This window comes from Pteropus vampyrus, unplaced genomic scaffold (genome assembly GCF_000151845.1).
Source record: "Pteropus vampyrus isolate Shadow unplaced genomic scaffold, Pvam_2.0 Scaffold739, whole genome shotgun sequence".
Taxonomy (NCBI): domain Eukaryota; kingdom Metazoa; phylum Chordata; class Mammalia; order Chiroptera; family Pteropodidae; genus Pteropus; species Pteropus vampyrus.
In genome coordinates this window covers 383403-396950 of record NW_011889520.1, presented here as the reverse complement: position 1 = coordinate 396950, position 13548 = coordinate 383403, and the positions used below count along the sequence as shown (strand labels likewise).

The following is a 13548-nucleotide window of genomic DNA, read 5'->3' as shown; positions in this document are numbered from 1 at the left end:
ATGTTAGTGAGCACCCGAAGCCAACTATGTATTACCAGACCAGCACCAAAGACATAATTTCTATTTTTGTTGCTATTGCTTTCCCACGACCTTATTTCTATTAGGTTTAGCCTATTTTCTTTAAGTCCCTTTGCAAATGGCCTTATGGCCTAAAAAATAAGAACATTCATTTTAAATTGGAAATTTAGCATTAGGAAATACTTTTAAATAAGAAAGGATTAAGGCGAAAGACCAAAGAAATAGTCAAAAAAGTGAAATATTTAGTTGTGTCCTTTTTCTCCCCTGCTTCTTTTTGGAGTTCTTTGAACCTGGGTCTGTTTTCTGTCCAAATGCTCAAATGCCATTTTTTTTATATCTGGAAAATTATTGTTAGGAAAATCTAAATATAACTCTGACAGGAGACCAAGGATCAAACATATTTTCTCAGAAAGATAGTAACTACAGAAAAAAAATTATCTTCTGAAGCTTTCTAAAAGAAAAGACTAGTTAGTCAGTACTATGGGAGAAAAGTATGGTAAACACGAAAGGGTTATCAGATTCCCCGCATTTTTTTTCTGTGAGTTTATTAGTTTGTATTATGTTTAATCACTGTCTCTTTTTTAAAAAAACATTTCACTATGGACAATTTTAAACAGATAACAAAAATAGACAATATTGTAATGAGCCCCTGTGTCCGTCCCCATCATCCAGATTCAACAGTTATCAACTCACAGCCTATCTTGTTCTCAACTCCCTGTACTATTTTGAAGCACATCCCAGACATTGTATTATTTCATATTTCAGCATTTATCTCTAAAAGGTAAGGACTCTTCAGTAATAACCAATACAATAGTCTGTTTTAATTGGGATTCTAATAAGGTACACATGGTTGTGATTAGTTGATGTATCTCTTAAATCTTTTGTTTATAGGTTCCCTTTTTTCTCTTTCTTTGTCTTTGCAATTTATTTGTTAAGAAAATTGAGAAATCAGGTCGTTTGTCCTATAGTACTTTCCAGAGCCTGGATTGTACCAATTGTAAGCCCATGGTGTTTTACATATTCCTCTGTCCTCTGTATTACCTGTAAATTGCTAGTTGAAGTTAGGTAGTAGTAGGTACTTTCATCAAGGAGGCACATAATGTCTAGTCATCTTTCTTTCTGTGATATTAGCAATTGCTGATGATCAGTCCCCATATCCATTAATTTAGTAGTGGCTGCAACATGGTGATATTCTAAATCTATCATTTCTTCTCTATTAACTAGAATATACTTATAAAAGACACCTTCATCTACTGTTTGGTCACCCTGAGATATAGTTAGTACAGGAAAGATAGGTTAGATGCTTGATTCCCTTCCTTTCCTTTCAGGTCTTCTGATGGCAGAAAAAACAACAACAACAACAAAATACAAAGCTTAATTAGTAAGAGATGAAAATTTGCCTTTTACTGAATATTTGTTTTTCCCATTTATCTTTTTAACAAGTACACGTTTAAGAAAAAAAGCTAATGTCATCTAAAATAGTTTGGGGCTATGACTATGGTTTAACAGCTTCCATATTCAAATGAATGATGTAGCTGCAGAAGTAGACTTAGAACTATAAAACTAAGCTGAAGGTAGTTCCTTGTATTTTAAAGAGTGAGGATCTATTGACTTTTTTTAAAGCACCTCATGTTTAAGCACCTCAAGAATTCATATAAAACGTGTGTGTTTAATTAGAATGGTGGTCGTGTGGAATAAGGGGTGAAATTTCAGATTGTCAAAATCATTACAGAATCACTGAGCTTTCTCATAACAAGGCAATATTCTGGATATTAGAGGATATATTTGTTTTCTATTGGTGTGTAGCAAATACTGTAAACTTAGCAGCTTAAACCAAACACGTTTATTATTTCACAGTTTTTGAGGGTCAAGAGATTGGGCATGGCTTATCTGGGACTCTGCTTAGGGTCTCACAAGCTATAAACAAGTGTTATTTAAGGGTGAGTTTTCATCAGAGACTCAACCAGGGAAGGATTCACTTCCAAGCTCAGGTTTTTGGTAGAGGAATTCATTTCCTTGCAACTGTAAGATTCATGGCAGCTTGCTTCTTCAAAGCCAACAATGGAGAAAGAGTGTGAGCATCTTTAGCAAGTGCTAGTGCCACTTTCTTACGGAATCTTGTGTAGTAGTCATGTACATCTCATCACCTTTCTTGTATTCCATTGGTTAAAATTGAGTTACAGGTCATGCCTATACTCATAGGGAGGAGATAACAGAGGCATGAACACCAGCAGGTAGGATCACAGGGACCACCCACCACAGTAGTTTCAGAGGCTTGCTTCCTATTGTTAAGAAGCTTGTAGCCAAGTTAGAAAACAAGACATTCATAAATATAACAGTATTTTGCATCATACTTCTGAGAATTTCTCATAGAGGTAATTTTAACCAGAGCAAAAAGGTGAGTGCCTGAAATGTTATCTGTGATTAGAAACCAGCAAAACATTCAGCAATGGCATGTTTGGGGAAATTATTATAAGATCAGTATTCTGAAATAATGTATAATTACTACTCATATATAAAAAGCATGATAAAATGTTTGCCATAATATTAATATTTTGGGGGAGGAATGTGTGTAGACTTAAAGAACAGAGGCAGGGCTTTATTGACTTTCCACGTGTCCCATTGTGATGTTTGTCTTATAACAATGTGTGGGTATTGCTTTTGTAGTTAAAAATAAAATTTTAAATCTAATAAAGAGGGCTTTAAAACTATCCGGTAACAAATGGATTTAAAATCAAAATATACATCACTTAGAACACACTCTCTCATATCATTTTCCATTCGATGGTACAAAAATAAATTGAGCCGACATTTTCTGTAGGTGAATGAATGAATAAACTCTTTATACTGCTAAGTCACTATGATTTATCACTAATGGAGACTTTAGTTTGTATTCATCTTACTTTTTTCCATATGAATGCTAAGAACGTTAATTATTAATTTTTAGGAAGATATCTATGATAAAATTTTATTAGTAATATTTCTGTGCCTTTGTTGTGAAATTATTTTTATAGAAAATACCTCATTAATAGATATAAAAATAAAATAACTGAGTCATAGCAGCTTTTACTCTTGGTATATTAAAACTGACCTTAACTTTAGGATCCTTTATAGAGGCACCAAATAAGTAAAAGTCTGGTCAAATAAGAAAACTAAACCTTACATTTAGATACATATATAGGTCTCTTTCTAGTTTAGACACAGAGATACTCCAGGACACTTTCATAGAACCTACATCATACAGAAAAGGTATTTAGGTTAATTTAAATGACAGTGACCCTCAGAATAATGTGTAATGAATCACAATTTATATTTTCCCATCTGTATCCTGAAGATTATTTTTATTTACCCTGAATGTCATTTTATTTGGATGTCATGTAACAGACTTTCAGTTAATATCATTGAACGGAGTGTGTTAATGAATGAATGAATAATAAAGGTACTTTCAAACAACAACAACAACTATGTGTGTGTGTGTGTGCGTATAAAGGCTCGTTAAACCAGATAGCTTTAGAAATTTGTGAATAAGTGAAGAGAATGTCCCTGCTTAGTTTCATAACCTTCACAATTTTAAAACAGCTCTGTTCTACCTGGCCTCATGGAGGATCCTGAGTTACAGAACTTTGCAGAGAAACATCTGGCCTTTGTGTAGGAGATGATGATCAGGACCACATCTGTTCCCACCATGCCAGTGCCAACCTGCCTGTGCCATGTCAGTTGTCTTTGGCCCAGGCGAAGCAGTTGTTTCCATGTCTCACTTGCAGGTATTGACTGGGCTCCCAAGAGCGACCGCATCGTCACTTGTGGGGCAGACCGTAATGCCTATGTCTGGAGTCAGAAAGATGGTGTCTGGAAACCAACCCTGGTGATCCTGAGAATTAATCGTGCAGCCACTTTTGTCAAGTGGTCCCCGCTAGAGAATAAATTTGCTGTGGGAAGTGGAGCACGACTCATTTCTGTTTGTTACTTCGAGTCCGAAAATGACTGGTGAGCAACATCTGAGTATTTTTTTATTTCTCTGTAAAGAATCATACATTTGGACCATATGTTCTTGGTGACTTTTTGAGGCACTGGGTGACGACTTACCTATAACTTCAGTTTTTCTTCATCTGGAAATTTTCTTTCCTCTGAAATTTTCCATTCTCTGTGATTGAGCATTTTTCCTTCTTCTGTGCACATTGGGTCAACTCTTGCATCTTTCTCATGTTAATATAGAGCAGTGGTTTCCATGTTCTATTCTAACTTGTTTATTCTGTGAGATGTTACTACTCTTCTGACTCTACTTTCCAAATTGCTTTTTTCTCACCCTGATGATAAACTTGAAAGATTTCCAGGGTCTACAGCTGTGCCACCCTGAACGTGCCCGATCTCATCTGACCTTGGAAGCTAAACAGAGTCGGGCCTGGTTAGTACTGGGATGGGAGACCACCTAGGAAGACCAGGTGCTGTAGGCATTTAAAAAAGAAAAAGATTTCCAAGGTCCTAAGGAATAATTTTTTTCTTTACTATCTTTATCCACTTAAAATATCTAGGATTCTTACAGATAACAATGTTCCTTCTTTCAAGTTTATTTGCTAACCAAATCTGTGCCTTGGTATAATGTTTTATTTGTTTAAACCATTGGAAATAAAAATTGATGAGGATCTTGGAAATATAATCAGCCTGTTGTACTTTTTTTAATAAATCACTTGTAGCAAGTCAAATTCAGAGATTTATTTTTTAGCTAAGTAACTTACTTTACTCCTTCCTGCATACTTTGATAAGAAAATGACTCTTCTACCTGGCATGCATTCAGAAAAGGCAGTAAATACCCTTCAACATGGAATTGTCATTTAGTACAAAACTGGCTGTGGGTTTGCACTAAAACAGCAGAGTACACATTATTCTTTGTGTTAGTGTGCTGTTTGCTTTATGTTGAAACAGTGTAAGGAAGGCATATTACATTTTATAATTTAGTAAAACCTCAGAAATTTTGGTTCTTTGAAAAGAAAGTGAATTTGGAGCAAGATTGAATTATGGATTTAAAACATGCATTTTTTCTTTCAAGTATGTATAAAATTAAAGCTAACAAAATGTTGCTTGCTAAAAATCATTTAGAAGGCTCACTAACGAATAGATGAGAAACAACTTTTCTTCCTAGGTAACCTTCAATGTCAGTGATTTTTCACATTTTTATTCATTAAAATAGTCTCAAATATAGATGAATTGGGCTTTACTATAGTACAAAGTATTGTCATTTGAACAAGCTGTATGTTCAGGAGATGTTTCTCAGCTATGGAACAATATTTCATTGATATGATGTGAATACTTTAAAACCTCTAAAAGCCTTTAAAATAGCTGCATTATTAAGTCAGAATATTGTCTATTTTTCAAAATGAAATTTTTCAGATAGATTCCTAAGAAAAAGATTCTATAGAAAAATAATTTAGCATTCAAGGAAGGGCATTTGAGCACAATATTAAGTCTTTCATCTTGAACAGCAGAACATGATTGGTTTTTAGCAGCAGTTTAGGGGCAGAAATTGATTTAGTTAAGCCAGAATAATGACTGATCTTAGGCATAAATAAACTCTTAAGTGGAGCTAGAGAATTAGAAACTAATCTCCAACATGAGGTTCTGCTAATTTGGTTGTGATTTCTCTGGGAAAAAAAACGTTAAAAAGAATTTGTACCTTCTGGAAACTTAGGATATTAAGCTATCTTACAACCCAAACTACCCAAAATGAAAAAACAAATCGCTGCATAGTTATAATAAAAATGCAAGTAATTTCAAACCTCAGATTGTATTTCAGAGGTTAAAGTCACAGGTAATCTAGAATTCTATGGAGCATACCAGAGTTTACCCATGAATATACTTACTAATGAGGATCCCCTGGTAGCCGGGCAAGTTCAGAAATGGCTGCCCTGATGACAGTGTCAAAGCCTAAAAGACAGGAAAGTGGAAGAAACTGTCTGTGGTTCTTCCTCTCGTCCTTTAAAAATGTACCTTCTCTGGCAGGAGAACTGGTAACCACGTAAGAACTATGCATTGGTGTTTTCACCTGACACATTTGTAGGTCATTTGGTGAAAGAATACGTCTTTCTTTAGTAGGCGGTGTGGAGAATTTCCAGAAAAACCTAGCTAGTGATTTATATCTAAGAGTGTTGTTTTTAGTGTGGATAAACTAAAATGGATTTTCTCCTTTTGTAGGTGGGTAAGCAAACACATTAAAAAGCCAATTCGATCCACCGTCCTCAGTTTGGATTGGCATCCCAACAATGTTTTGCTGGCAGCTGGATCATGTGATTTCAAATGCAGGTAAGAACAAATGAGAATTGGTGGACAGACTTGAGCTGTTCATTGTTCATCTTTCAACAGATATTTTAAGGATCCTTTTCTTTGCAAGGTACTATGCTAGGCTCTGTGATGGACTCAGAGATGAAAGGAGCTTGTGATCTAGAAAAGGAGCTAAAGTAAACGTGCAAATCACTGAGGTAGAAAGAAGTGGACTTGAAAGTATGGTGGGAGGGAGGTGCAAGAGTGGGGCCAGGAAGTTTTCCTTAGGCAGAGCATCCGTGGTTTTGAGTAGGAGTATAGTGCTATCTACGCGCCACCCCCCCACCCCGCCCCCACCCCCGCACTAGTATTCTCTCATTTCATAATGCAGGCAGCAGACTCGGCAAATTCCAGAGTGAAACTAAGATCAACAAAACAATAGTAGCTCTACTGAGCTGTTATTGTGCTATTCTTTTTCAGTTAAAGCCTTTTGTCATTTAGCACAAGACTAGAAGAAACACAGCCACTTTGCTAAGAACTTTCTCATACAGTATAATTGTTTTTTAAAGTTGTTCTTTATCAACAAAAAGAAAAATAAATGTCGCTTCATGTTGGCAGTTGAGAAATAGAATACGTCTTTCTTTAGTAGGCGGTGTGGAGAATTTCCAGAAAAACCTAGCTAGTGATTTATATCTAAGAATATCCCAGGGATTTTGTTTTTTTGTCCTTTTTTAAAAAAATATGTGTGTGGAAATTTGGCTGTAGGAAAGGGATACAGTAATGTCAAGCCACTTTTTGGAAAAATATTGGTTCTCCTACTTAAGAACCAGCGTAGCAGTAAATATACATAGACATTCTCTAGAGTTTTTCTTATTCAGGAATTTTGTTTGTGATGTTACCCAGAGTCATTCTAGCTCCCTTAGAAGGTAGAAGTAAATGCTACTGATCCATACCATATCATCAATCTTTGTCTAAAAATCTGGTTTGTAAAAATAGGTTACAATTCATTTGTTGATAATAATTTCCAGAAATAACTTTGCTTTGACTTGTGGTCCTGCGGGTATGGATCTGATCCACTCTTGAGTTGGCAGCTGAGAATTACCTGTTCTTCCCTGGACTCTGATGACTAAAGCAATAGCTATTGTGATGCTGATTTAAAGCACAGGGATTCTGAAGTCACATAGTATCTAACTTACAGACAGCTGTGCCCTTCACCTTTTCCAGAGCTGCTGGTGCCATTGTCATTTTGGGGGGAAATATTCCAAATTGTTTAGGGAACCTTTAGGTTCAGAAATTTTGAAGAGAAGCTTTACAAAGTAGAAATAGCATTGGAGGGCAAAAGGGAATAAAAAGATAGAGTCCCAGCTGTTCTTTATCTTTTTTGCTTCCTGCGTCTGTATCAAGGAATTAGAGGAGGAGGCCGATGACAGCAGGCTGTAAAGGACCCACCTTCCTCCCAGACTGTGCCTGCCACAAAGACTGGACAATGGTCCTGAGGGTAGAGTGAACCTGGCCCTCTGCCTGATAGCACTGAGGAAAGCCTGCTCGCCCTTCCCACGGCTTCCTTGGGCTTTCTCTTTCGAGGTCCTTTTTCTTTAATTGGGTTCATACCAATGGTTTATTGCAGGGTGGCAAATAGTTTCCTTTTTCCTACCATTTGACTGCGTGGGCTTCCTAGAATACTGAGTCGAGAATGATGGTGAAATAGACAGGAAAGAATGCTGTGCTCATTTAGTCAGATCTCCAACGGGCAAGAGAGGGCGGGACAGCACAATTCTCCCCCAGAATGTACACTCCAGGAGGGAAGGACTTTTGTGTTCGTTACTTTTAGAACCATATTCCTAGAATAGTGCCTGACACATCAGAACCGATCTATGAATATCCATTGATTATGGATTTGCCAAATTTGGATTGGCCTGTAGGTAGCCGAGAACAGTTCTGTGTCTTAAGACTCTTGTGTATCTGAACTTGTCCATCATATTTTGCTCTTTATGAGTCAGTCTGTTTACATTCTGGGACACCTTACAACAGCTGCCTGTGGCCTATTTCCATATACATATATTTTAATTTACTTTTTCCTTTTCTCCCTGCCCCTTAAACTACAGAGTGTTTTCTGCATACATTAAAGAAGTGGACGAAAAGCCAGCCAGTACACCCTGGGGCAGCAAGATGCCTTTTGGTCAGCTGATGTCAGAGTTTGGTGGCAGTGGCACTGGTGGCTGGGTGCACGGGGTTAGCTTCTCTGCCAGTGGGAGCCGCCTGGCCTGGGTCAGCCATGACAGCACTGTGTCTGTTGCCGATGCCTCAAAAAGTGTGCAGTGAGTATTTGCCTTTTGTTTACAGTAAAGGAGTCAGGTGGGATCTCTTATCAGCTGGGCAAAGGCTGCCCTTCCCTGGGTATAAGTACAAGAGGAAAGCATAGCATCCAGAACTGCAAGGCAGACTTTAAAGTCAGAGACACATTTTTAGATTGTCCATTTGGGGAAATTTTAAAAAGTTAGGTCTCACTTCCAGAAACACTTTTTAATAGAAGTGCTTGATAGTGATTCCTTTCAAGGATCCTACTGATAAGATTTCCTTCAAATAGTCTGTTTAGTCTGTTGCTATGAATTCCTTACAACATTTAAATGTCACCCACCAGTCTTAAATTAAATAGGTGGTATGTTCTCGCTCTGTGTAATCAGTGAACAATGACTCCATTAATTTGGGACTTTATTCAGTAATACTTAAAGCTTCGAAGCCAGTTTCTCTGGTGTATGCTGGAAGAACTCGAATTGCGATGACTCATTTGTGAGTAAGGTGGTTGCTCAGCCTTCAGGAGAACATTAGACATCTTTTCAGACATCAGAATTAATATTTATTCATCATATGTTGGTGGAAGAGAGATGATTGGAATTTTTTCCTCTTTCAAATCTTTCTTCTTTCCTGGTGCATCGTTTTCCATTGGCAGCTAAAGGTAATCCACCCTGTCAACCTGTGTGCTGAGAACTGATCACATCAGGTGACTCTGACTCCCTCTGCCACATGGTGACAACAAAGTGAAACTTCAGAGAGGATATTGTCTTAACGGATTGAATTTTCTTTTCATTTCATTTTTTAAAAACACTCCCAAATATAAATAATACAGTCTTCTAGAAGATTTCTGTACATGGGTACTTATATAGCTTTTCACTTTTAACACAAATGGTATTATGCTATACATTTTGTATAGTAATTTGCCTTTTGTCATTCAATAATGTTTTGATGTTATAGTTATTTGACTTGTATGCAACTTATATAATGAATAATAAGCTCTTAGCATATGCTTATTATAAGCACCTGTCTACCTTCTTATTAATTTGCATTTGGCTTTTATGGTCCTGCAAGTCAGGTATGATCTCCATCTTTCCCTTTCTCAAAGATAAATATTTCACGTAGTAAAAGCCAGGTATGCCACAGTGAGACCTTAAGATGAGGTGTTAGGACTTCAATACCAACAGTCTTAGAGGGGTGAGGGGCATCTTAAGACATGGTTTTCAAAACATATCATCTTCTACATGAAAATATATGATCGTAATTCATCAACCAATGTGTTTGCCTGCCGCATCTGTGTTACCCCTCGGCCAGGTGCTGGAGCAGATAACTGCTAAGTGGTATACTTAGTATATACTATGGGTGCATGTATGTGCACACACACCTACTGCATGTGAGCTCCTGGCTGGCTAAGACTGTGTCTTATTCATCAGCAGCCCTAGCTGTTAAACCAGAGCCTGGTTGAGGAAAGAGAATAGGCTCTAGTAACTGTTTGTGGCTCTAGCCCTTTAGGAGCCCACAATGAACACAGGTGAGGAGAGAATAGCAGAATAAGGCATTAAATCTTGAGTGACAGTAAGCACTTTGGGAGGTCAGGGAAAGGAGAAGCTACTTTAGGCTGATGTCCAGGAAAGCTTCATGGAGTTGATCAAATTAGAGCTGAGCTTCAAAGACCAGTGTGGATTTTGGATAAGCAAGAGGAACAGAGACAGCAAGTGGGTAAAGGGGCATAGGAGCAAAGTCAAGAGGTGGGAAAGAACAAGGGCTCACTGGAAATCAAGCTGTAGACCAGTTTGTTGTGAGTTGGGGGGCCTCAGAGGGGAGCAGAGCACAAGCTAGAGAGCTAAAGGCCCCAGTTTCTGCAGGTTACCTCAGGGCCATTTCCTGCTTGAGATTCCTGAAAGGCTAGGTCACAGGGCTCCTTATATACATAAGTGGTCATTTATATCGCCAAAGCCCCTGTGAAAATGGGTCCTTTGTCATCCTCTATGTCTATAAAGAGGCTGAGTGGTCTGCTTTATCTCCATTTAACAAGTATTCTTGTGTTCAGGGTCTCAACTCTGAAAACGGAGTTCCTGCCCCTCCTGAGTGTATCATTTGTCTCTGAGAATAGCGTTGTAGCTGCTGTAAGTATTTCTCTTCATCTTTCCTTGTAGTATACTGTATATGATACTTCAGAACAGGAACAATGCATGCTTTGTGACTTTGTGCACTAGCACAAAGTAGAACAGCCTTTTAGAAGAAACAGAGCTAGCCTTTAAGAGTGAGAGATGCCTTTGTTGGTGAACATTCTGCTGAGGGGTTGGTAGGTGGGCAGCGTACACTCCAGGAGCTGACTGAGATCTTGTTTCAGGGCCATGACTGCTGCCCAATGCTCTTTAACTACGATGACCGTGGCTGCTTGACTTTCGTCTCCAAGCTAGACATTCCAAAACAGAGCATCCAGCGCAACATGTCTGCCATGGAACGCTTCCGCAATATGGACAAGAGGGCCACGACCGAGGACCGCAATACAGCCTTGGAGACACTGCACCAGAATAGCATCACGTATGTGCCACTCAGCCACCTGGGGCCCCCTGGACTGGGATCTGAGTCCCTAGACACCACCTATAGCCAGTGCTATCTGTAGAGAAGTGTTTAGGTGACCAAGATGCCCTTCTTCCCCTCTCTGTTTCCTGACGAGGTCTCTGTAAAAGTTCTGTGTACTGCAGGCCCAGACATCCCTTCAGGGACAAGAGGAAGAAGTTTGTAGCTTCCCAACTACAGGCTCCCCTTTTGGCTCATAATAGAGAGTACAGTGCCCCCACCTGGTCATTCTGTCCACCAAGGTGCAGATGGTACAGGCTCCCCACGTGAGGAGTGCAGATCCTGTTGCGGACTTGTGAGCTGGTGTGCCCTGTTCGTGCAGCCTCTTCCTAGGACTTGCTTCCTCATAGACTTAATTGAGAATGAAAGGAGACCTTCCTGAATGTCATATTTCTCTGGTAGTGAACAAATAACAGGAAGATTAGTTATATCTTGCTTGTAAAGGTACTTCTAGCTATCATTTAAACCATGGATTTCAAGTAATATATACAAGTAAGATTATTTAACTAGAGAAACAGAATTTCTTAGTATCATTATGACAAGCTGAGGAGTTTCTTTTCTTATTTTTCATCAGACATATGTAGTTATATAAGAATTGTGTTTTCTCCAAAAAGCTTGATTTTTTTTTTTTAAATCTCGAAGGGAAATGCAGTATATTATTGATATTTTAAATTACTGTGTTCAGAGTTAGGTACCATAGGATTTTCTCTTTTTGACTAGCTCATTTGTGTTGAGAGACTTTTATTGTGGTGATTGTAACAGGAAGCATAATGGAAACCTCTATACTTTCTCTTTTAGAGAATTATTAAATTCAGGTTGTGCTTTTCATCATGTTCAATGGAAAGGGCCACTAGAGTTAAAATAGGCTGAAAATGTCTGTGTTCTATAAAAAGTAATAATTTGAAAACCTAGAAAAAAACTTTCTCCACATTCAAGTTTCTCTGTCTCGAATGACTTTTTTTAAATTAATTAATTAAATTGAAGAAATGATTTAAATTCACTCCCCCCTCCCGCCATCTACCTCTCCCTTTCCCCCTGCCCTTTGGTAACCACTAGTCCATTGTCCATGTCCACAAGTCTCTTTTTGTTTGTCCTGTTCATTTGTTGCTTTTAGGTTTATATCCCACATGTAAGTGATAGCATGTAATTTTCAACTTTTTCTGTCTGGCTTATTTCACTTAGTATGATTATTTCAGGATCCAACCATGTTGTCGCAAATGGCAGTATTTCATCTCTTCTTATGGCTGAGTAATATTCCATTGTATATATGTACCACAGCTTCTTTAGCCAATCACCATCTATCGTAGGACACTCGGTTGTTTCCATGTCCTGGCCACTGTGAATAAAGCTGCTATGTACATCCATCGGTGTGCAAATATCTTTTTGAATGACTTTCAAAATTATTTCTTGTGAATTTTTCTTAAGCTACTCTGCCGAGTATGTACTAAGAAAGAAACATCTCTCATTTCCTCTTCTATACTTTTAGGTTAAAAATAAAATGACAGACTCTTGCAGATGGACATGTTTACTTTTATTTGCAGATATTAAGTCCTCTTTGCTGTAGAGCAGGGTGAGCAAACTTTCTGGAAGGCACCCTACAGAAAAATATTTTAGGCTCTGAGGGATTCTCAGTCTTCATAGCAACTATTCAACTCTGCCATTACAGTACAAAAGCTGCTGTGGACAATATGTAAATAATGAGCATGAATGTGTTTCAGGAAAACTTTATGGACACCGAAATTTGAATTTCACATAATTTTCATATGTTATGAGATGATAGTCTTATTTTTTCCAGCCATTTAAAATTGTAAAAGACATTCTTAGCTCACAGACTATACAGAAACAGGTGGTGTGTGCCGTAGTTTACCATCTAGACATTTCAGAGGAGAAAGAAAAATATCATCTGAGCTACAGAATTGATTTCAATTTCAAAATTTTTCATATAATTAGACTGAGACAAGTTATTTAATTTATTCCTCTGCTTTGCCTGGTTGAAATCTTATGGCATGTCTGACTGTTGCTAACATTTAAAATGATTCATTTCAAATGCAAGAGAGCTCTTGCCTTATATGCTCTGGCTATTGGAGAGTGATTTGGGAGTTTTTGTTTGGAGCCAGTTGGATTTCGGTCATGTTTCAGAGTTTCCATTTCAGCCATAGCTGTAGTCCTACCCACACCCTACTCCTGAGCAGTTTGCGTGCTATGCGGCTGCATTGTCCTATTTCTTCACATCATTGATTAATGCAGGTTCTTAACACTTCCCTCTTCTCCATCTTTTCTTTTCTGGATACCTGCTAATAAAATGCATTTTTATATTTTCTAAGTGAGATTGCTACATCTTAATATTGATAAACAACTTGATATTCAGGAGTTAATAGGTTATTCATCTCCTTAAAA

The 13548-nt window shown here is 37.9% G+C and overlaps 1 protein-coding gene and 1 pseudogene across 1 annotated transcript in view; both read left to right on the top strand.

Annotated features, from left to right (window-relative positions):
• Nucleotides 1-13548, top strand: part of ARPC1A (actin related protein 2/3 complex subunit 1A) — a 27311-nt gene that overhangs the window by 10025 nt on the left and 3738 nt on the right. The window contains exons 4-8 of the mRNA XM_011385609.2: nt 3783-4005; nt 6208-6315; nt 8379-8591; nt 10616-10691; nt 10919-11112. Of these exons, the coding sequence (XP_011383911.1) occupies nt 3783-4005; nt 6208-6315; nt 8379-8591; nt 10616-10691; nt 10919-11112 (814 nt within the window). The remainder of the gene's footprint in view (nt 1-3782; nt 4006-6207; nt 6316-8378; nt 8592-10615; nt 10692-10918; nt 11113-13548) is intronic.
• Nucleotides 4354-4472, top strand: LOC111734049 (annotated as a pseudogene).